Genomic DNA, 22,679 nt, shown 5'->3' on the forward strand with positions numbered 1-22,679 from the left:
TTTAAAAAATTCTGTACAGACACAAGTAATTTCTTTCACAGTGACAGAGAGAGTCTTGGTAGTTGAGGTAGCTGTTTTTCCTATAAGAAATTATAGTGTCAGCCAAAAATAAGGTTGGGACATTGGGACAGGAGAAGGTGGAAGAGCTGAAGTTGTGCAATCTTGTTTCCTTGGTCTGTACATTTTTTTAGATTTTGAAACACCAGCCCTATGTTTAAGGAGGGGGAGCGTGCATGTGACTTTGGAAGGATGGCGGGTTACCCTCAGCCCCCTGCAGTGAGAAATTCCTCTTTTACATCAGGCCCAATATATTTCCGTTACCAAGCTAATCCAATGCAATCAGACTGCAAACTGTCAAAGCAAGCCTTAAGGAAGAGAAACATCTGTCAGTCTGAATCCGCTAAATTTGAAAGCGTTCCTTCAATTACAGGCAATTTGGTGACCGCCCCATGCCACAGATCACCTCTTCTGCCCCTGATGCTGTTGAGCAACCAGGTCGTGTTGCAGACGTGTGTCCCCCTTGCCATCTCCCGGGACTGTGAGGGGGAGCAGCCTATTTCGGTGGTGCTGGTAACCTCAGCCCTGGTTAAACCACGTTCCTGAAACGTGTTGTGTCCCTGACAGCGGCAGGGTAGTCCTGGGCTCGGGGCTTGTATAGTCCCACACTTGGCCCCAGGAGGTGCACTGAGTGCAGTTATCATACCAACCACCACCAACTCTGATATATTCTCTGGACAGCATTCGATGAGCTGGCAGGTAATGAATTTTCTTGTTTCCTTTTAATATAGATCCCCGTGGCTGGGATAATGAATGTTATTCTTTCATTCATACTCTGAAAGGCCAAGTTCAATAACTGTCGGAGCTGAGTCACCTTCTACCGCTCTGGTTTGCACCAGAGTAAATCCAAGTGATGCTAATATAACTTTCTGCTAAGAGCAGTGTCAATATCTATTAATGATTAAATAGATCTTAGTGTTGATTTGAAAAGAAGAAATCTGTTGCTGCAAGCACAGTAATGAGAGTAGATGGAAACGAACTCGAGAAGGGATATTGCGTTTATTAAGGGAGAAAGGAGGACCGCAAGATTCAGCTTGATTTTCTGTAATAAAAAGGATCTTTAAAAGCAATTCCCACTTTCCTAATTTTGTCCATTTTGAAATCAAAAGATGTTTTATCACCTTCTTCACTGAACTTGCTGTTGCAGTCCTTTGGAAAATGCCAAGACAAACAAAAATAGCTTGCCGGGCTCCTGACGCTTGTTCATTATTTCTCAGATGTTCCTGATCCACCAGAAGATCTTCGGCTCTCAGAAAATCAAAACCGAAGCGTTCGACTATCCTGGAAAGCCGGAGCCAGTCATAACAGCCCTATTAATGGTATGAAGGATTTCAGTAGCATCATCTTGCGCTATTTAGCGTTATGGCACGTCATGGCTGTTAGAAGAAACAAACCGTGCTCACAGCCACACTTAATCGTTTTTACTATGACAGTTAATTTGTTGTAAGTTCATTTCCAACCCTGCTACTTATAAGCTGTTTATACAGGCTCGGCCTTTTTTCTTTTGTTTTGTTTCTTTTCCTCCCCAGAGTCGGTTATAGAGTTTGAAGAGAACCGGTGGGAGCCGGGGAGGTGGCAGGAGCTAACGCGAGCCCCGGGGAATGACACCACAGCCCTTTTGTCACTCGCCCCGTATATGAATTACCAGTTTCGCATCGTGTCTGTGAACGCCGTGGGAAGGAGCCAGCCTAGTAAACCATCGCTGCGCTATGCAACACCTCCGGCTGGTAAACACTGCCATCTAGTTTTCTGAATATTAATATTTTTAGTGTTTGGCTGGGAGTAACAGTGCCCTCCTGTGCTTCAGAGGGGTGTAAAGAAGTCAGGCGTGCTTGTGCTGCTTTCGCTGCTCAGCTGCAGCCCTGGGATGCCGAAGTGAGGAGTCTACGCTGCCGTGGTAGGCAGGGTGTTTCCTACCAGGGTACCGATAGCATACAGCTTTCCTGAGCTCTGCTGATTTTGCACCTTTAAAGCCCCTTTGTGGACCAGCAGTTGCTGCAAATGATCTTTGAGGTTTGCAAGGAGCCTTTCAGCAGCACCAAGCTTGTCAAAAATCTCCATTCACGGTGCATTTCTCACTGTGACAGAAAATGTTGTGTCCCTGAAAATAATTTTAGAGGCCAACTGTTCAGCACAGCATTTGCATTCCCCGGCATTTTTCTTTCTTTTTTTCCCCTTTTACTTCAATTTCAGGTCCTTCTTGAGCTTTTCAGCTGTGTGCATCCCACTAATGACGTACCTTCTGCTTACTATCCCCATAGGGGGAAAAAATCTCTTCCTCGTAATCCCCCTACATCTGGTGCTTTGAAATCCAAAAGTCACAGTTTCATGTTAGCTGGTGGCTCCAACCAGCAAGGGCACTTAGGAATCAAAACTGCATAAACAATGTGTTTTGGTCACAGCAGCTTTGCTGATCTAAGTCATTAATCTCACGAACGCTTTTCGTTTAGGTGCCTTTCACTTTCAGTAATAGGGAAATAAGAAAAGGGTTTTTTTGCATCCTTTTTTCACATTTAAATAATAAATGCAAACAAACCCCAGGATATGCAAACTAACCTCATCACCTCTGTGGTTCCAGCTCCAGAAAAGAACCCAGAAAACATCCGAGTTGAAGCTTCTGAACCAAATGAAATGGTGATGAAATGGGAGGTAAGGCAAACGTGTCTGTCAATGCTACATTATTGGAAACAGGTTCTCCCTTCAAGCAGCAGCTTCTAAAGCAGCATGGAATTTATCAGGATGTTGTTTTAATATAAATACATTTAAAAAAATGTATTTTTTTGGATCTCTTGACTTTGTCTCCCCTTCCCCTACCTCTGTTTTTTAGGAAATATTTGCAAATTCCATAGGTAGGACCCTTTATGGTACTAAAGTCAAAGGTAAAGTTGTTATTGACTTAAATGTGTTCTGGATTTCCTCCCCTCATTTAATTTGGATTCAAAAGTCAATTTTTTTACATCTAACTTTGCAGGTTATGAAGAAATATGAAAGTCCTGTAAAGCACAGTGAGAATCATCCAGAGTATGCTCTTCTTCTGTGCACCTTGCATACAAGAAAGTGCTTAAAATAATTGTGGTCTTACCCTGCTCTGCAGGAGGAGCAGCCAGGCCCAGGGAGGGGATGGTTTGCACACAGCTTCGGCCCTTCCAGCGTGGAGGTTTAAAAATGACGCAGATGACTTGGCCAAGAGAATGTGGGCATGAATTTTTACACCAAGAACTAAATGAGTGTAGATAAAGCTGCTGAGCACGAGCGTCAAAGGAATTGTGTAAAAGTCTTGAGGATGGTTTCCAGTCTTCAAGTTCCCTGGCTTTTAAGCTTACAACTTCTGTGCCAACATTTTAGAGAGATATATGTTCCTTCATTTAACACAAATTTCAACAACTGTGGAAGGAAGCGTATTTTTTTGTGGCTGGAATTAAACACAATTTACATGAGATTTACTTCTCAATCTGCTGCTCACAGCAAAGAACAATAAATATTTCCCTAGTGTGAATTCATGGTTTAGGCTATAATTACGCCAAAAGGAGATGGCCCTCTAGATCTGTTGACTTGGATGTGAATGGGGATTTTTGCTCTACTACATAGCCCAGGGTCAGGGAAGACAGTCCTGCCTCTTGGTAGAAATGCAGTGTGGTAGTTACCAGCATGCTACTATGACCAACGCTTTGTTGAACGGAGAACGAGCGCTTCCCCTCGCCGGGAAGCCCGTAATCCGTTGCTCAGACAGGGCAAAAGTAGACGTGAAAACTGAGACTGAAGGGAGACAATGGGATGGACAGGCTTTGTTAAATCTTGTTGAATCATTTAAATGTTGTAAACAGGATATTAATTTATTTATGGTGTTCCCTGTATGCTTTTCAGGGGAAATGCTAGGCACTGAACGTGCTATTTCTGGCAGACAAAGGCTGCAAAACGATGTTAATCTGCCTACTTTGGATTAAGAGACCAGATGAGTATTACTGACTAGCTTTTCAGCCAAGGATTTGCAGCATTAAGGGAGATCAAAATACGAGTCAAGCAGTGCTGCAATTTAACTCTAAACAAGAAGTTATTTTTGAGTAGGAATTTTTTACTTCTTCAGCTTCTCTTGCAAATCCCATTCCCTGGGATCTTTGCCATGGAGGTGATTCTCCCAGCGGTGCCTGTTAGAAAGCTGCCCAGTCTACCGGCTCCTTGGCCACGGTCATCCCAAAGGTCCTCATACCCTCAGAGGAGACAAATGGGAATTTTTGCAGATCCTCCAGACCTACGTCCCCCCATGCATGAGGATGGGGTGGTCAGGTGGATCGATGGGGCACTGCTTTCTGCTGGCACTTGCAAGTCAAAGCTGTTTCATTACAGACTCTGTGTGCAGCTTGGATACATATCAGTTACTATATATTTGAGATGTACAATATATCACTTAAATATTATTGTTAAAAGTAGGCTATGTGGTGGGAAATACCCACAGCTGTTTCAGTGGACTGAAAACCAACCCATTATTTTTGGTAGTGCAGGTGACCAGTCAACTTTATTAATTACAGAAGTATATTTTCAGAGAGATAAACTCAATTGGAGACTGTCTCATGGCAATCCATTGCTATATGTCTTCTAATACTTTGTAAAATAATGTTAATCAGATGGGAACCATGCTGTGATGAATTTTTCAGCCAATTGGTAAAAGAGAGTAGCACAGCAGTTGCACATTAAATGTCCAGGCATAGTTTCAAGCATTCGGTGCATATTTAGAACAAATATAAATTTTAATGACCCAACTTGCTGTGGTACATAAAATTCTAAGACAAAACACAGATTTTAGCTGTACTAAAAGACACACAGAGTCTTATGCCAAAACATGCATTTTAGAGGTGTTAAAAGGCATGCGGTTTTACATCACACAAGAAAACAAAGAAAACCTGTCGCAAAATAAAAACTGATATATATACTGTGCAGAAATATGTCTACTACCAATTAATCTGGTTTTAATCCAACTGTTTCTCTGCCTTTCGCCCACCTTTCTCTTGAAGTCATGACATTTTTCTTCCAGTCATCTTAAAATTAACATGACAGTGAAAAGTTAAAGCTTTCTTTTTTCCCCCTTTTCTCTCCCAGTGTTATAACACGCTCTGCAAAATTATTTTCCTCTCCCCTCAGCTGCTGTTTCGGGATTACTGCAACAAAGGCAGTCAGCATCTCTTTTAACTTCTTCCGCAGCCGTTGAAACCCATGGAGAGGAACGGGCCAGGGCTGGAGTACAAAGTCAGCTGGCGGCAGCGGGGAGTCGAGGCGGACTGGAACGAGGAGACGGTGAAGAAGCATTCTTTGACCCTGCGAAACACCCCCACCTTCGTGCCTTACGAGATCAAAGTCCAAGCGGTAAATAATTTAGGGTCTGGTCCTGAACCAAACGTTACCATCGGATATTCAGGAGAGGACGGTAAGTAGTGGAAACTTTCATGTAAAAATATGCTGTGCGGGGCATTCTTGCGGTGCAAAATGATCGGATGTGGAGTGATGGATTAGGCAGCCCATGGCCAAAACCGCTTAAATGCCAGTGCTCAGCGTGATGGGCTACATGAGATGCAGATACGACTGATGCTGGGTGCCGTGGATGCCAGCTTGCTGGAGTTTGAGGGTTTTTTTGGAAAGGTCACTTCTGCTTTCATTAATCTCGGTTGCTGGTTTTATCTGGATGCTTGTTTGAAGGCCACAGTCCGTACGAAGTCTATGAAGTGTAGCAGTCATTGTGTTGTACTTGGTGGGAAAAAAATCTTTAGCTTGTCTGGGGCCAGATTCAACAGTTTAACACTGTCAGGAGTTAAGTACTCTGGCAATTGAGTACCAACACTCAGGCACTGAGCATTGGAAGTGAATTTATAGATGTTGCCACATTGCCACGTATGCTGGGTGTTACCTTATCCATTGAGTCCTTGAAGAACGGTTCCTCTGCTCCAGCCTGGGTTTCTGTCCAGTGGCTTTCCGTGGCTCCTGGGTGGCACAGCCCCCTCTCAGTCCTCCTTGTGTCTCTGGAGAAGTCTTCTTCCACTGTAAGGCTTTGCTTTGGATCTACTTCTGCTCCAAAGTCCCCTCCCTGGCTCTTCTCAGTGCCTGCCCACCTCTGACTTTGGACTCTGCCTGGCCCACAGTGCAACATCCAGGCCAGATCAAACAGAGAGGCTTTCTCCCCTTGCCACCCGTTGTCACAAAATAGATGCCCTGGGCTTCTCTGAAATCACAGCGACTGCTGTGACACCCACCCTTTGCACATGCTCTTTGAGCTCCAGCTTCATGGTGGGCTTTGATAATCATGTCTCGTTAGGAGAGATGAATATGCGGGAGGATTGCCCTGCTAATAGGATTAATGCCAGTGCCGTGTGGGATGCGATAGCCCGGCTACAGCCATGGGACACTGGACAATGTCACTGCTGAGGCCACCCAACGTCTCTGAACGGCAGCCTGTCCCCTTTGGTGTTTACTGCATGGCTACAGAAAATGTTTGGAGGACTGGAAATGTATCCGGCTGCAGTAAAGAAACGCCGAGCCTCACTTTAGGAAGCAACCCAGTTAAGCACTAACACCACCAAAAAAAAAAGCATCTTTTTTGTAGGAATTAAGGATTTAAATCAACAAGGGAGTAAACAGCATGGTGGCTAGCTAGCGTTGGGCGCCAAGCTTCCCTGATCCCAAATCCAAATGCTTACTGCATTTGCAAATGCTTAGCAGCAGGGGCTGGGAGCAGTTGGCAAAGAAGGGCCAGGAGGGCCAGCGAATGGTCCGTGTTTTCAGACCTGCAGATTAATTTTATTGGTTAAAATCAGATAGTTTTCATCCCATGCAGAAGCTGAAGCCTTTAAGTTGTTTTCGTAAGAACGAAATACACTGGCAGTTTGAATAGCCTTTGAAAAGTCTACAGTGGATTAGCCGACTAAGACAAGCAGGTGTTTTGCTGCTTATTAAAATGACCAAACAGCCACATCTTTGACTGAGCCCACCACGTCCCGCAGCAGTCACCCCCCACTAGCAGTAGTATAGGTGCTGCTGCTCCCACCCCTCCGCTGGCTGCAGCTTCTTCCAGAAGCTGTTACGGAGTATCACGATCCATGGTAGGTGATAGCAAACAGTAAAGTTACTGTGATAGCCTCAGATGTAAAAAAAATGTTACCGGCTTTACAGAGGGAAACAAATCCTGAGGCGGGCTCTCTGGAGCACTCCTCTCATTGAGGGAGCACGCTGAGATCTGCGTTACCAACCCCGAATGGACCGGTTTGGTGTTTGCAACCCACCGAGTGCTTCCTGGTGTTTCACCAGCGTTAGGTTTCGGTGCTGGGAATGGTCTTGGTGCTGCTCAGGCAGGAGAATGCCCACGGCGCACCCAGAGGTGGGCAACAGGAAGGTTTGGTGGTGCGTCTTCTCTCCTCTGTAGAGTGCATGGCAGAAGAGGTGGTGAATAGTGAGAAGAGAGAATAAGAAACCCCGCAGCATGTTTATTTTCTTTCTGTGTTTGTGATGGATCTAATTTTATATCTATCAGTGGAAAATCTTGGTTGCAATTCAGTTGTCAATGGATCGGGGCCTCTCTTTTTCAGGCGCTATAATAGCTCTCTGTGTTGTGTAGTGATTAAAATCCTACTGTTTAATGAGCTTAGTTGTAAAATGAAATTGATTATAAAAAAAACCCGGCGTGATTGCCTTCTTGAGTGCTGTGTTAATAATTTTTTTTATTCTTCTCACTGCTGTAAGCATTACTTGAAACAGGAAATCATAAATACTGGTGTAGAAATTCATATGTCCCAGTGCACCTGTATTCCAACCCTCAGCAGAAAGCCCTGATACGGCAAAATAAAGTTTATTGGCCCATTTCACCCACTGGAGGCAGGTGGAACGGCTTTTTTCTTGCCTGCAGTAAGACTGCATGAACCGCCACAGCTTGAGCTGGAAAGCCAAGCCCTGTAGCTGTGAACAGTGTGAAACCGAGCTCTTCTAAGTGTCTTTAATATGCAGCACTTTTGTTTTTACAGTTCCAGATGCCGCTCCTTCCGGCGTGTCGGTGGATATTGTGAACAGCACGCTGGTCAAAGTCTTCTGGTTTGGAATACCAAGGGACAGAGTTCGCGGACATTTAAGAGGCTATAAGGTTACGAATTTCTCTTCAAATAATTGTATGCAATTCAGTAAACTATTAAATGAATCCCAGATAAAGGACAGGTTGCAGTCTCGCGTTTCTGGGAAGATGAGAGAAATCAATATTGTGCTCAGCCCCATAAAACATAATTTGTTATAGAAGTGCCAATCTCCATGCAGGTCAGTTGGTGGAAAACAAAAAGCATGCTGGATGGAAAAAGGCATCACCCAGAGAAACACTTCCTAACGTTTGTAGGAGACAGAAACTATGGGATGATTCCCGGTCTAGAGCCCTTCAGTGAATTCCGCTTAACTGTTTTGGCCTACAATGCCAAAGGAGACGGCCCGGAAAGCTCCCCCATTGTGTTTGAAACTCCAGAAGGAGGTAAGACAAAATGAGAAGGTGGGATGGAGGGACATAAATAGAATTTTTCCATGTAACAAGGCAAGTTTGGTTTCCTTATTTAAATGATTGTAAAATTTCCAGTATTCATACAACCTTTCACTAGAAAGGGGAACTGTAGGTTTTGAGCTAAACTGTATCCTCATTTAAGAAGTGTGTGTAGAGACAGACCTGTCCAATCTTCTTTGCTGAAAGCTAATCCCTGTATCTTCCAGTCCCCGAACAACCACGTTTTCTAAGGATCCTGAACTTCGACAAGGACTCTGTCACTCTGTCATGGGGACTTCCCAGGAAAGCAAACGGCCACCTTACTGGCTACATTTTGCAATACCAGATAAGTATGTGCTTGTTTTACTTTGATTTTAGAATTTAAGCTTTATTAGTTTAAAAAAAAAAAAAAGGAAAAAAAAAAGGAAAAAAGGTTTACATGTGCACAGTTATTTAAAACAGAGGCTGACGAGCAGGGCTGTTTCTGAGATCCCTATAACAGCCATAGAATGAGAACAGTGCGTTTTGAACTGCGATGTGCGCACAGCCTGCTAGAGGGCAGGCCAAAGTCATCTTCCAGAGCAAGAAGTTTTCCATGTACTTTTCCGATGTAAGCTCACATTGCTGCCATGTCCTATTCCACATTTATACGCTAGTTCAATTATTCCATATTTGCAAATTATACCTAACGTAGTAGTTACGAAGACCCATAAATTGTAGTCGCATTGTACTGAAGTGAAACTTACTGAACACAAAATAATTTGTAATGAGAGCACTTCAGCCACATTTATTCAGATGTTCACATCATGTCAGTGAGCACCTCCTCCCTGTGCAATGCCTCAGCAGAAATGCAGACAACTACTACCTGAGCCATGTTATTGAGTAATCACATCGAGAAACAACTAAATACCAGGGGTGTTTCTTTCCTGCCTATGAAAGAACTGAGTAGCTGGGAAGAGACTTTGGGCAGATGACCTCAGGCAAGATCCAGTATTGGTCCCAGACTGCCACAACACCACCTGTGAGGTGTGGCAACAATTCAGGGTACTTTATAGGTTCTTTGAGGATGGAAGAGGATTAGACTGTGTCCTATTTACAAAAAAAAACCCATGTACTTTTCACTTATCTCTGCTGACAACAGAACTGCCCAGTTGCCTTTGCAAGCAGAGGCTGAAAGCTGGATCTTCCCTTTGGTTTTGATGACTATAGGCAGAGAGTGGATCCGTCTATTTAGGCAGTTTGGGAGTAGCAACCCCTCCTTCAGCTGCCAACTGTGCCAAGGCAGAGTGGAGCAAAGCAGAACAACCATCCGTTAACTTGCTTGCAAAAGTTTGCAGATGTTTGGAAGCAAAGCAAGAAGCAATTCATATATATTTAATGATCTAGGAGATAGTAATTTTTCCCTCCTGCTCAGTATGTGCATATCTAGAATCAGAGAGCTTTTTAAGAACAGTAATAGCTCACCAAGTAGTTGGGAGATTGACAAGGACAAGATAAATCCCATTTAAGCACTTGGCAGGAAGGTGAGATATGCTTATTCAGACTTCATCCTTCCTACTTACCGCAGAGTGCCTCCCTTGCAGGAGTGTTCATGACATGTTTCATGTTCGTAGCCTTTAGCTGCTGGATCTGACTCAACTGCCTTTTCCCTTTCAGTAAACGAAACGCATGAAATCGGACCTCTGAACGATGTCAGTGTAACCAACCACTCCACGCTCAGCTGGAGGCTTTCAGGTCTCAGCTCCAGTACCAAGTACAAATTCTATGTAAAGGCTTGTACAGTCAAAGGCTGTGGGAAGCCGGTCACGGAAGAAGGACTAACAATGGCTCAAGGGAGTAAGTTAATAGGCAATATGTTTTTATGTGGAGAAGCTCTAACAATAATGGAAAAATCTATTGAGAATATTCCAGGCTTGACATTTCCTTTGTAATTAGTGGAAATAAATTTGTTTCTCTTTCCATGAGAACAATCAATGAACTTTTTAATGTAGCTATGCAGCTCTTCAGAAAAGTAGAGCTTATCTGTTTCATTTTGCTTTACAGTACTGTGTTTCTATTCCCACCGGTCAACTCTTTAAGCCGTACTAGAATAAGTGAATTGCATTTAGTCACGAACAGAAAATTGAAGATCTAGATAATCTGTTCTCAGTAATATTATAAAAACAAATTCTGCCCTTGCATGAAGATGGGGGAATGCCAGCAACATTAGGAGCAGGTATTTGACATGGAAAATCCAGATGAACATAAAGTTAACTGCAGCGCATTGGGTCCATTAATTTATTATTATTTAATCAGAGACTGGAAGTGAGCATTTGTGTGCCACTTATACCCTATCCTAGAACACTCATGTTCAGGGATTTAAAAGAAAGTCGCAAGCACTGTGTGATAGCTCATCTTTCATATTCAGCTGAAATGAAATAAAATGTACTGTGCTCAGCAAGTCTGAAAACTCTACAATACCGAGGAACAAGTCCTTGCTATTAATCAGAAACCATTGCTCTGCACTTACCATGGGGAAGGAGAAAGAGAATGTGATAAGCAAAAGAGTCCTGGCTTCATCATTTTTAGCAATGATAACAATGGAACAATGTTAATATAAAATAGAAAAATGGTCCTTGTTGCACAGCATCCTGTTGGACCTCTGAGTTGCAGAATCTCTTCAGTTACTGGTAAAACGAGGAAAAGGTGCTTTAAACTCATCACGCCCCAGCTCAGGATCCAATCATGGACTACCATCCGTTTTCTCAAGTAGCGAAACTCCTTCTCAACTGTCGTGTAGCCTCCAGTCTCACTGTAGCATACAGGTACTCAACGTAGTAGTAACAATCTATCAGTAGGGTTTAAATTTTATTCTTCATTAAGGAAAGTAAAAGATCTTTTTTTTTCCAAGCTAAAAACATACAATTTCACCTCATTAGTTACCTTTTCTGGCCTTCGTTGGGCAGCCAGAATAATGTACTTTGGCCACTTGAAAGTCTATAACTTCTTTGAATAACCTTGTCAAGTTTTACATAATACATCCCTGCCTCATATGCTTAAAAGGATGATAGTGTGGCCATTCATTTTGTTCTCGTTCTCTTCTTTCCTAAGACTTTGTTTCAGCAGTGGCAACAACTGAGTCTTGTGAAATGCTTGTAGAATAGTGTAGTGTAATTAATAAAAGCTGCAAGGGTGCAGTTCTGCCATTAATGTGCGCTCCTTGCTGGTTGTCAGACCACTCTAAATTAGGACACTGCATCTGTCACCGAGATGCCATTAGAGTTTTGTGTCATTATTTGCTAGCTAAATTGTTTGGATATTTTTCAACTAAACATGATAGGCTGAAAAAAAAATCACTCTTTTCAGTGACCTTCTTGGGGTTTTAAGCTGTGGTCTGGGAAGCAAGGCGATTGCTCAAAATTAAAACAATCTCTCTTTTTGAAGAAAGGGAGTGATTTTGAAAGTCAAAGTTTATCATTTAAAATGACCCACAAAAATGACAGATATAAGATGTGGTGCCCTCTGAAATGAAACTCCGTGACAGAGCACTCCAAGTTTCTTTGGGTTTTGATTCAGTGATTCTATATCCACTATGTTCCAGTTTTAGTAATAAAAACATAAAGCTCTCGTTGTTCATTTTAAGACTTTGAATAGCTTCCACCGCTGTAAGATAGCCTTTGCAGTCGGTGCCATGGGCATTTCGGAATCTCACGATACCTTCTGCCAGGAAGGTGGAGATGTTGAGGTGGCAGCTATGGATTCATTCATATTTTATCATTGATATACTTGATCTGCATCACTGCTATTGCCTTCATTTATTTGCAGTTATCCCTGCTGCTATAGTCAAGAGAAAAGAAAAAAAAAGAAAAGTAAATCTCTTTTTTTAATATGTACATATGCAAGTATGCACGTATCACCACTAAAACCAAGTCTGTGTAGGGAAAATTGTTGTGCTCTAAATGATAATTTTGCCAGCCTGTAATTTATGTGCAACCCATTTCCGGATGATGAGTTTGCAGTGGCGTGAATGACTGAATTTAGTAAAAAAAGTTTCAATTAAATAAATATAACGCCCTGTATAGATAAATGGGTAGATCATGCCCTTTCTCTGCAACCGCAGCATCTTCAGCTGTGAAGGAACCGTTCAGATTCAGGTTTTTGTTAGGAGTAACACATTGCTGTGAGTTAGCAGCACTTTACCCAAAGGTCAGCGAGTGGATACTGATAGGAAAAGACCATCTCACGCTCACATCTCTATCTCTTTGTTGTCCGGTGGAGCGGTGCCACGTTCTGCATCCTGTGCGTGCCCGGCAGCGGTGGAGATCGAGCCCTCTGCTCTGCAGTACTGCCTCTCTCAGAAGGGGCTGTTTCTGTATAACTACTTACCAGAGGAAAACCACACTTTAATATTCGTTTCTACGATTAAACGCAGGCCCACTGGAATTAGTGGGATCTAGCAGTAGGCTACATAAAAGCTTTCATTTACAGCATCCTTGTTGCATGACCCACCACCATTGGTGCTGGCAGCTGATACAAAGTCAATGAAATAAAAGGCCTCTTTCTTATGAAAGATCTTAAACATAGCCAAAATAACTCAGATATGAAATGCTGATATCCAACCGGAGGTCTTTATCAGTTGTTGATAAAATACCGTGGACATCATGAAGAACCTGGGCAAAAGGATATCTGCGTTGTACTGCAAAATAAATAATAGATTAATTGTTGTGGCTTTATCTTGGTTTCATTCCACAGAAGAAGGTATACTGTCTTTAGAAAATTAGTTTTATCTTGAATTTTCCATTTGCAGGCAGTATTTCTTAAATGACCTACAAACTAATTAATTTTCCCCTTGAAAATGTCGATTTCCCAATGATCATTAGCCCTCAGAAGCGGAAGACAAAATAATGTTCTTACATAAGTGAAAAAAATTAATTTAATGTAGCAGTCCTTCTTTAACACAAAGCTTCTTTTCATCCAGAGTTAGCAGTGTTTCTCCAGGATTACTAAACATGTATTACATGTTGAGAATGATTACTGTGTGTCCAGAAATTCAAGCCTTAATGAAAAATTCATCCAGAGGAAGCCGTAAACTGTAGTTCTATTTTTCAGAGAAGCCAGAGAATAGAAGTTCACCAGTTTCATTATATTTCAATGGCGATTGGCACGTAACTCCCACAGGCTTTTTGAAAATCTTATCCGGAGGGTACCAACCTTCATGACACACCATAAGATGAGGAGAGTAACCATTTGTAACAAAACGTAAGGTTTTAGTTCTCTTTTGCCACAGGCACGGTGAAAAAGGGAAAATACAACTGCCTTAGCCATATGTAACCACTGGTATTGTGACCAGCAAACCCCCCAAATAGACCCTAGCTGCTCACAATCAGGAGAATCTGATGAAATCTTGGTGGAAAGTTCCTTTTTTCTGTCATTTATGCCGCTCTACTCTGTGCCTCTTCTTTGTCCAGGGGACCTGTAGCCCATCAAACCCTCTTGCTAATGCCAGGCAACGAATTGTCCTGCCAGCCTGGGTGCTGCACGCAGGCTGGGTGGGAAAAGGAGTATGTGACGTATCGCTGTTTCAAACCCCTACCATTCTGAGCAAGAAAAACAAGCATGTTAAATATACTATGCTAAATATATCAGCCTTGGAGCACTTCAAGCAAATTTGTGATTACCTGTTTGCCTTTGCTATTTTTGTTTGATTTTTTCCTCTTCTATCAGCCTGCCCCAGCGTAGCCAACACAGAGAGCTGAAGAGAAGCAGCAAGAGATGAGCAAGCTATAACCTGTTGTCTTGAGCTCAGATTTCTCCTACAAATGACAAACAGTACAACTGATCACTAACTCACCTATAAATTCATCTCAAGAGGCTTTACACACAGCAGGTTTACTAATCTCTATAGCTTAAAATAGTCCCAATTCAGCATGAATTGCTTCCTGCACTAGGAAAGCCCAGATGAAGGATACTTGTGATGCATATTTATACACTTTTAATAGCCAGGCAGTAGGGGAAAACTAATGAAAGTTCAACTTTCCATTTATTGCAGCAGATGTATTTAGGCAGGTATGGTTATAAATTAAGAAGTTGCCCACAATTAGTATTTCGCTATTAGGCTGCCAGCTTTTTTATATAAGTGTGTTTTATAACAGATGTGCTAACTTTTGGAGAACTAGCACTCTTGTAAGTCTTTGGGGGCAGTTTATATTGTTTTTCCCTTTATACCATAAGCTTCTATAAAAAAATATGTGTTCTGTTGTTCTCATAAATCTCGAAGCCCAGTAGGAATATTGTAAAATTGCAGTTCAGTGTTTAATGTTCATGTGAGTCCCATGGTATGGCTGATAAATAGTGGGGGAAGATGAGAAGTGCTGGTGATATGCCTTTATTACTAATGTTTCTTCTCCCTTACTGTAGATTAAAAACCTAACCCAACTGCTTTCAATTTTCTGAAGCTAATTTCTGCAGCTCACTGACCTTTCAGTATGTTGAGCTTTTCCTTATCTGTGTATCTTTGCTTTTATTTTTCAGGATGCTACACTGCTTTTTCTATTCCAGCCACCAAACTTGCCCCAATTAGCAATGCTTTCTCCTCTGTAGGTGCTATATTGAGTGTGTAACACAGACCAGAAAGAAATCGCATGGAAAGAAACCTCATAATCACCCATCACTGGACACCTCTACCAAGTTTTAAAGAAAACAATTTTGTTTAGTGTTTTGGGATAGGTGATGTTAAACAGCCTGGAGAGCCAATGGTAGATCCCCAGTCCCAGGTCAGGCTGGGCTCTAAGCCTCATGCCAGTACGTGCACCCCAGCCCTGCGCTGCTCCATGTGCCGGGGCAGCGGGAGGGGCTGATCCGGCTGAGCAATAACCTGGCAGAAAAAGGGGCTATTTTTCAGCCATATCAGTTCTCCCTTTCTGCTTCTGTAAGGAGCTGACCGTTCAAAAAGAAGAGGCTGGCACAAGCTGGAAATAAATAGGTGATAGATACGGACTGGTTAAGTTGGTTTAAGAAAATGCGCGACGAACCACAGCTGTAGGCTACCGCTGAGCTCAGGGTTAAGCATTTTGCTTACTACGAGTTCAGGAGAAATGCTTCCGAAGGAGACCTGTGTTGTGTGCAAGGTGGACCATGTGGTTATCATGTCATGCATAAGGCTTGCACGGTATTCAATGCATAACGGCTTTAAGGTCCGCATTCATTCTCGCGACTTGATGGATAGTGTTTCCATTAAATACGTTTTTCTGATGTCTTGATTTTAGAACATGTAATTAAAATATACCTGTGGTATCCTGTTGCTTAATTTGCAGTTTGATTAAAAATTACAGCGCAGTTTCACATACGTCATTTAGCAAAAATTGCCAATAGATGGATTAATTTATGCTAATAAGCTGTGCTTCAGTATCAGCAGTATTTCAGCTGTATGTGTTCTCTCTGGGTCCCAATGGTCTACTAATTTAACTGCTTATTGTAATACATGTATAGTTGCTTTGGAAAACTTATCTTGAACTGCTGCTTTGATTGTGTTTGGATTCATCTTAATCTTTTTTTTTTTTTTTCCTTCAGCTGTCAACTAAGCCTTAGTCTCTGAAAGCTTCTTGCTTTGCTTGTTTGCTTGTTTCAGTATTAATGAGCATTGTTTTACTGTCAGTGCTAATTGGTCAAGTAGTTTTCAAATTATACCGTGTGCTCAATCCTTAGTTTAGACGACTTTGGATAAAGCAGGCAAATTAGGCAACGGAACACAATTAGAGAGTTATATTTATTAAGTGCAGCCCCCAAAATGTCTCTCCTGCCATCGAGGGCAGTCCCAGTCCCATGTTGGTACCCACTGGTTGACTGAAGAGATCCCCCATGTCAACCCGCAGCTCGGAACTGGCTTGTATGAACAGGCTTTTCATGCTCAGGCAGCGACTGCTAACCTCTGTAGATGTCCTTTTTTCCATTATCCACAAATGCTATTTTAAAAAAGCTTATTTAATACCCTGTAATCTTAATGCAGACAGAAATTACAGTAGGTGTTTTGCAAGTAAAAAGGCACTAAAACTAGGGCTACTGGAATTTCCCTTCTACCTCTAAATCGAATACTAAACCTAGCAGGAACATTTAAATGCCTAAATATCAGTTTAAAAGCAAACTTCAGCTGTATCTAAACTAGTGTTTTGTGCAGGCATTGTGGAATTTAAAAGGACATGGAAAATCACTGTCAGGAGAGAAATGAGTACAAATCCCAAAGTTAATTTTTTCCATGAGACACACAGGAATCCATTTCCAGATAACAAGCTGTCTGTGCTTCCCTGCTGAGTTCCATTCAATGGCAGAAGCATCAAACCCCAGATTATCTATACAAAGCAAGCCCATTTTCAAGTTGTAATTTTTTAAGCATGCATTAGTTAAAGCAGATCCATAATCCCCCATCAATATTAACTTTCATCCTGGGAAATGTACAAACCCCTTCATAAACATCAGGATTACTTCAGTCTGCTGTTTACTTTATCTGATGGAATATTAAAAATCAAATAGGGAGAATGTTTTTTAGTTTACTGCCTGCTTTCGAAAATCACATTATCTGATGACAAACGTTAAAAATCCTCGTGTGTCGTATTTCTGTGTTATTTACATTATTTATAACTGTGCATTTCACGGGCCTTTTGTTCGATGAATACAATTAATCGATGTGACTTGAATATGTACATTCCGTAGGTAAAGGGATCGGCAAGATTTCAGAAGCAGTAAACCCCACCCAAAAGTTTCACCCCATTGAGGCACTTGAGCCTGGAACTGAATATACAGTTCGTCTAGTGACTAAGAATTGGGTTGATAACAATAGCATTTTTGAAGATGTAATTGAGACAAGGGGGAGAGGTGAGACATGAAAACCTTCAAGGTGATAAAGATTTATTGTGAACGTAAATAAATGTTGAGGTTACATCTTACGTTGCGCAGTGGAAGTGTACCAAAACCGTAATTTTGTTCTGTGATTTTTAAGTTGACCCTGGCAGTTGAATCCCATGGGAGCATAAACGCATCCGTGGTTCTCGGCTGAGTCTTATGCTTTACTTGACGCACAATAGCCTGGAACAATTACAAACTCTACAAAACCGTTTCCCCTCCTATGCGATTTTGAAAGGGTAGTGCTGTGATTTAATCCATTTTAAGTGTGCCAGTCCAGTGGTTTGCATGTATCGGGTGCACTTTTAACTCTTATTTCTTTTGCAAAACTGCTTTTGCATGAGAGGCTTAACAATTCTCTGTTCAGCTTTCCGATTTGGCATTAATCCTTTGAGTCAACTACTCTCTCAGAATTACCTTTCCAAAATGTCTGTATTGTGCCTTGTAGACCGCACATTCCCCTTAAGTCTATAAATATCACGCTCTGGACATATTTCTCTCTTGCATTTCTTTAAGTTCAACACAATAAATAGTGATAGTCTGATTCAATTAAGATGTACTGATGCAAATGTTATCTATTCATGTTATAGTAGGGCGGTGGCCTTTTTCTCTGACTAATTTTCTTTTTTTTTTACTTCTCTTCTGCTTCACAAAGCCTATGCTGGCATTTACGATGGAATTTCCACCCAGGGGTGGTTTATTGGACTGATGTGTGCCATCGCTTTGCTCACCCTACTGCTGCTAACTATTTGCTTTGTCAGAAGAAATAAAGGAGGAAAATATTCAGGTAAATGGATTTATTGTCCTTCTGCTACGTTCACATGTTAATAACAAGCATCCCTCAGACTTTCGTCTCTGGCAGCTGCAAAGCCGCAAGCAGAAACATCCAGTTAGGATTTGTAGCTTTTGATAAATATCTGCAGAATGGATTCTAATGAATATAAGTGAAACTGTGCTCTCTGGGTGAGATAGTGCTGCGTGCTGGCCAGAGATCTTGCTAAGGCCTTTGGTAGTGCTCGTTGAATCTTCCAGTATTTAACCCATCCGTAGAGCCAAGGTCCTTCACCAGCTGCACCTCTGAGCCTCCGTCGGCAGGGCTGCCAGCTCACTTGCCACCTGATAACTGCTTCTCCATGGACTGACACAACTTCCATGGCTAGCCAAACTGCTTAACAATAGAATATTTTGCTAAAAGGAATTCTGTCATTTTCAAAGCAACGAGTAACGGTATTAAGTATAAATATTTAAGTATAAAGCTGGTTGCCCAGAGAGGCGGTAGATGCCCCATCCCTTGAAACACTCAAGGCCAGGTTGGACGGGGCTCTGAGCACCCTGCTCTGGTTAAAGATGTCCCTGCTCATGGCAGGGGGTTGGACTAGATGACCTCTAAAGGTCCCTTCCCACCCAAACCCTTCTATGATTCTATAAATTCTATAAACACTTGCTAACTTTCTTAAAAATTAGGGAATGGCAGCAAACCCTTGCTGGAAGCATGCTGGTTGTGTCCAGCCAGACATGCAGTGCAAGGTTAGGCTGTAGGTGATGACAGGTGGTTTTCCCGTTGCACCTTCAAAAAGAAAAGTCCATGGCAGAACATGGCATACAGATCTGTGCTTTATTTTATTTGTACAGTGAAAGAAAAAGAAGATTTGCATCCAGATCCCGAAGCTCAATCAATAAAAGATGAAATCTTTGGGGAATATAGGTAAATAGGACCTGCTTTAACAAGCGTTTGTGTTTGTTGGGGTTTTGTTTGTTGCCAGATGTCATCATTAGTTAGGACATTTTTATAGCATGCAATTAACGCTATTTTTCATTTTCAAAGCAAACCTTATAGGAGTGGATAACAGTAGGAATATAAAGGTATATCCAGTATACTTAAATCCATCCAAGTTGGGATATAAGTAAATGTTGATGTATCAGTGGCTATTTTTCACTTTTTTTTTTTTTATTTAACATTGTATGAATAATGTAAATATATATGATAATTTGGGTTCCTGCTGTGCTGTCCATTGAAGTCAACAGAAAGACTTTTATGTCTTCAGTGGGTTTCTGAAACCCAGTCAGGCCGAAATTGTGTGATATGGGGAATGTTCATTTTGTGGAAGAAAACAAAGAAAAGTTTGAAATACAGTAAGAGATGGCAAAAACCCAAATGAATCTCACTACAGAAGTTTCTGTAGGAGAACTGAAATAATCACTTTGGCCGCTTTAAAGTAACTAAAGCTGACGATATTATGTAACTGTGGTATGAAGAAAAATACATCATTATAAGAACTGGAAATGCTGGAAAACTGGTGTCGCTTGCCTTAAAGGCGTGAAATTTCTGTTGAAATCCCACTTATATATACTACATTATTTGTACTGAAACAGGGTCTTTTTTCTGCATAATTTCATCTTTATTTAATTTTTAATGCTTTCTAATGGGACAAATATTTAGAAAGGTAAGAAAGTCCTGAGGTTAATAACTTTGACCCCCTCCTTTCCCCCCAAACTCCACACTTGTCTGTTTTTATAAACAGAAATGCCATGTGCAGAGAAGTAGCAAATATTTTTACTGCATTGATTATACGCGTTATTGATTATATGCTGAAGAGGTAAAGTTCAGGTGCATTTCTCTGTCATTCCTCAGATAACGTTACCAAAGCTTTGACACCGAATTGGCATTAGCAAGGACCATAACTGAGTACTTACATACCTTCTTCGCAGGCCTAATTTGATTTTTTTGGTAATCTTTTAATCTATGTTCCCAGTCCCCCCAAATGTTGTGTTCAGTCAGGAGAAGTCAGGCTGCTTTGGTTCTTCTTCTGCAGTACCATTAGGAGGAATGGCCACTGGAATTTCCTTTTTTTCCTGAATTTTGGTGGTGGGTCTGTCCTTTTTCATGAAATTGCCGTTGAACACAGACTGCCTGTGAGCGGATACAGCCACTCTGATTCTGCTTTCGTTTTTCCCTGTTCTTCCCCTTTAGCGGAGAGAAACTCTATCAGTTACAGTAAGATAGCAGCAGAACAAGTGAAAAAAGGGGAAAAAAACCCCTTCATTAGTCATCTAAAACCAAACAAATGCTCACAAAACAGTAAAAGATAACTTACAGCTTATGCCTCATCTCACAACTTAATGTCAGTTCACCCACCCACCTTGAAAGAAAAATGAAAGAAATAGGCCCTGAATATTGCCCATTGTTTTGTAAAATGAAAATGCCTCTTTCTGTAAGGTGCCAAAGACTTGACACCAGCACTGATCGCTGGAACGGATCCCTCAAATCCTTTCCATCATTTAATTCTTGCTTTTCTTTCCCCTTCATTTTCTTCCCATTCTTCTGTCTGTCCAAGGCGAAAAGGGAAAAAACCAAAACACACGTGTAGTTTTCACAGATGTTTGCTTTTTTAACCAATTCCATTGTTGTAATAATCACAAAATCATATGTGGGGAATTCAGGTCGGTGTAGCTGACCTGTTTGAGGTGCGCTGGACGAAGCAGGACTCATGGGGTCAGACCATTCTCAATGTACAACCCACGTAGAAATGTTGCCCTCACTCTTCCCTTCTCCTGCTTTCTTTCGAAATGGAAGAGCAGTTTCCATGCTTGCAAATAAAAGCTAGATTTTTGGAAAGGCATTTCTTTGTTTTGTAGTGACAGCGATGAAAAGCCGCTGAAAGGCAGCCTCCAGTCAATTAACGGGGACATTAAAGCCACCGAAAGTGCTGATAGTCTGGTAGATTATGGAGAAGGGGAGCATGGGATGTTCAATGAAGATGGTTCATTTATTGGAGCTTATTCTGGATCTAAGGAAAAAGGATCAGTGGAAAGCACTGGGAGTTCAACGGCAACTTTTCCTCTCCACGCCTAAAATATTAGCAAGAATGATTCGTGTTTAATTGTGATATTTATCTTGATTAGTACTCCGCAGTCACCACATGTGATTGGAAGCAGGTTGCCAATTGAGCCAGTCAGGAACCTGACATCCAGGTAATATAAAAATAAGTCACTGCCACTAAAAGATGATTTTCCATCCTAATTTCTAGGAGTTTTCTTCTAATTAAAACACATAATTCTTTACTATATAAAACGTCTTAGTCTTGCCAAAACAGAATTTCTCAGTGTTGCATCTGTATAGTTAACTGCTACTCCATGTGTTTCTGAGGTTTGGAATATGTTTCTCTGTGTGGTATTTTTTTTTTTTCTTGTATGGCTGTTGTCACTTTGTGCATACATTTATATGGAGTATTCCCTCATGTATGGTGACCTCAGCATTGTAGAGGGTTATAACACAACAAGAAAATCAAACAAAACCAACAGGTTACCCTGCAAAGTGACACAACGCATCCCACTGAGAAAAACGATAATTTAAAATACTGGAGAAATATATTCTATGTATTGTATAATTTTTCATGAAGAAATAAACTCCTTTGCTTATGATACTCTAAAATTATTTTAGTGGTTACAGCTGACTGCAATTACCGATACTTAGAGATGCAACTTTATCCACAGAAAAATTGCTCTTAAAAGAGAAAGCTCTGGCCTTGTGGATGAATCTTCTGTCCAGTAGCTGGCACTATTTCCTTAAATAAGTTAAGCTGCAGTATCTTTCCTGTGGCAAGGCAAAACAGGGTTCCCATCCACCATCATTAGAAAATATTTTGTTTTCCCGAGTCTCTGCAAGCTGCATTTCTAAGCAAAATGCTTGTTGTCTGTCTCATATCTGTATATTTGTGCGCTAGCATACATTTCATGGAGACGTTGTACATATGATATTAATATTGACACAAGTAAAAACCAGCCTTGTTTTATTTTGAAATGAGACATGTTGCTAGCATGAGTCTGTATAGCTGTGTAGAAATGACTAGAATTGCTTCTCAATACGAGTTTGGACCGGCAAAGCTAGTTTTCAGAAAGAGCTGTGTGTATCCCAGTCATATAAACCTCACATCTTTCTAGTATCACATAAAATAGACTTACCTGGCTTTCAAGAGATCATTTATTATCAAGCTGTTCATTCTTAAATAAACAAAAACGCAAGCAAAGAGAAAATATTATGGTAGAGCTTCTTTTATGTTTCGTGTGCTGAATGCTGGTTTAAATCCGGTTCTTTTCTCTGCATTGCCAACACTAACTCAGCAAAGCTGTACAGCACATTTTTTTGGTCTTTTTGTATTGGAATTTCCTGAATGTCTTTAAAAGCGTTTGTATTTTTGAATAGGCTTATTCGAGTAGAGTATCAATACGGCTTCATTTCTTCTTGCACTTACAA

General features: G+C 41.3%; 1 protein-coding gene across 3 annotated transcripts in view; it reads left to right on the plus strand.

Annotated features, from left to right (window-relative positions):
- The window catches only part of CHL1 (cell adhesion molecule L1 like), a 55,702-nt gene extending 34,424 nt beyond the window's left edge, over positions 1 to 21,278 (plus strand). For 2 of the 3 annotated variants that reach the window (XM_075714496.1, XM_075714497.1), the window contains 12 exons: positions 1,275 to 1,376; positions 1,587 to 1,784; positions 2,636 to 2,706; positions 5,254 to 5,476; positions 8,058 to 8,173; positions 8,341 to 8,545; positions 8,779 to 8,901; positions 10,208 to 10,387; positions 17,237 to 17,398; positions 18,081 to 18,212; positions 19,058 to 19,130; positions 21,062 to 21,278. In XM_075714496.1, the coding sequence (XP_075570611.1) occupies positions 1,275 to 1,376; positions 1,587 to 1,784; positions 2,636 to 2,706; positions 5,254 to 5,476; positions 8,058 to 8,173; positions 8,341 to 8,545; positions 8,779 to 8,901; positions 10,208 to 10,387; positions 17,237 to 17,398; positions 18,081 to 18,212; positions 19,058 to 19,130; positions 21,062 to 21,278 (1,802 nt within the window). The remainder of the gene's footprint in view (positions 1 to 1,274; positions 1,377 to 1,586; positions 1,785 to 2,635; positions 2,707 to 5,253; positions 5,477 to 8,057; positions 8,174 to 8,340; positions 8,546 to 8,778; positions 8,902 to 10,207; positions 10,388 to 17,236; positions 17,399 to 18,080; positions 18,213 to 19,057; positions 19,131 to 21,061) is intronic. The other variant, XM_075714498.1, reaches the window with a different exon arrangement.
- Positions 21,279 to 22,679: the final 1,401 nt, after the last annotated feature.

The sequence above is a fragment of the Pelecanus crispus genome, chromosome 7 (assembly GCF_030463565.1).
Source record: "Pelecanus crispus isolate bPelCri1 chromosome 7, bPelCri1.pri, whole genome shotgun sequence".
Classification (NCBI taxonomy): domain Eukaryota; kingdom Metazoa; phylum Chordata; class Aves; order Pelecaniformes; family Pelecanidae; genus Pelecanus; species Pelecanus crispus.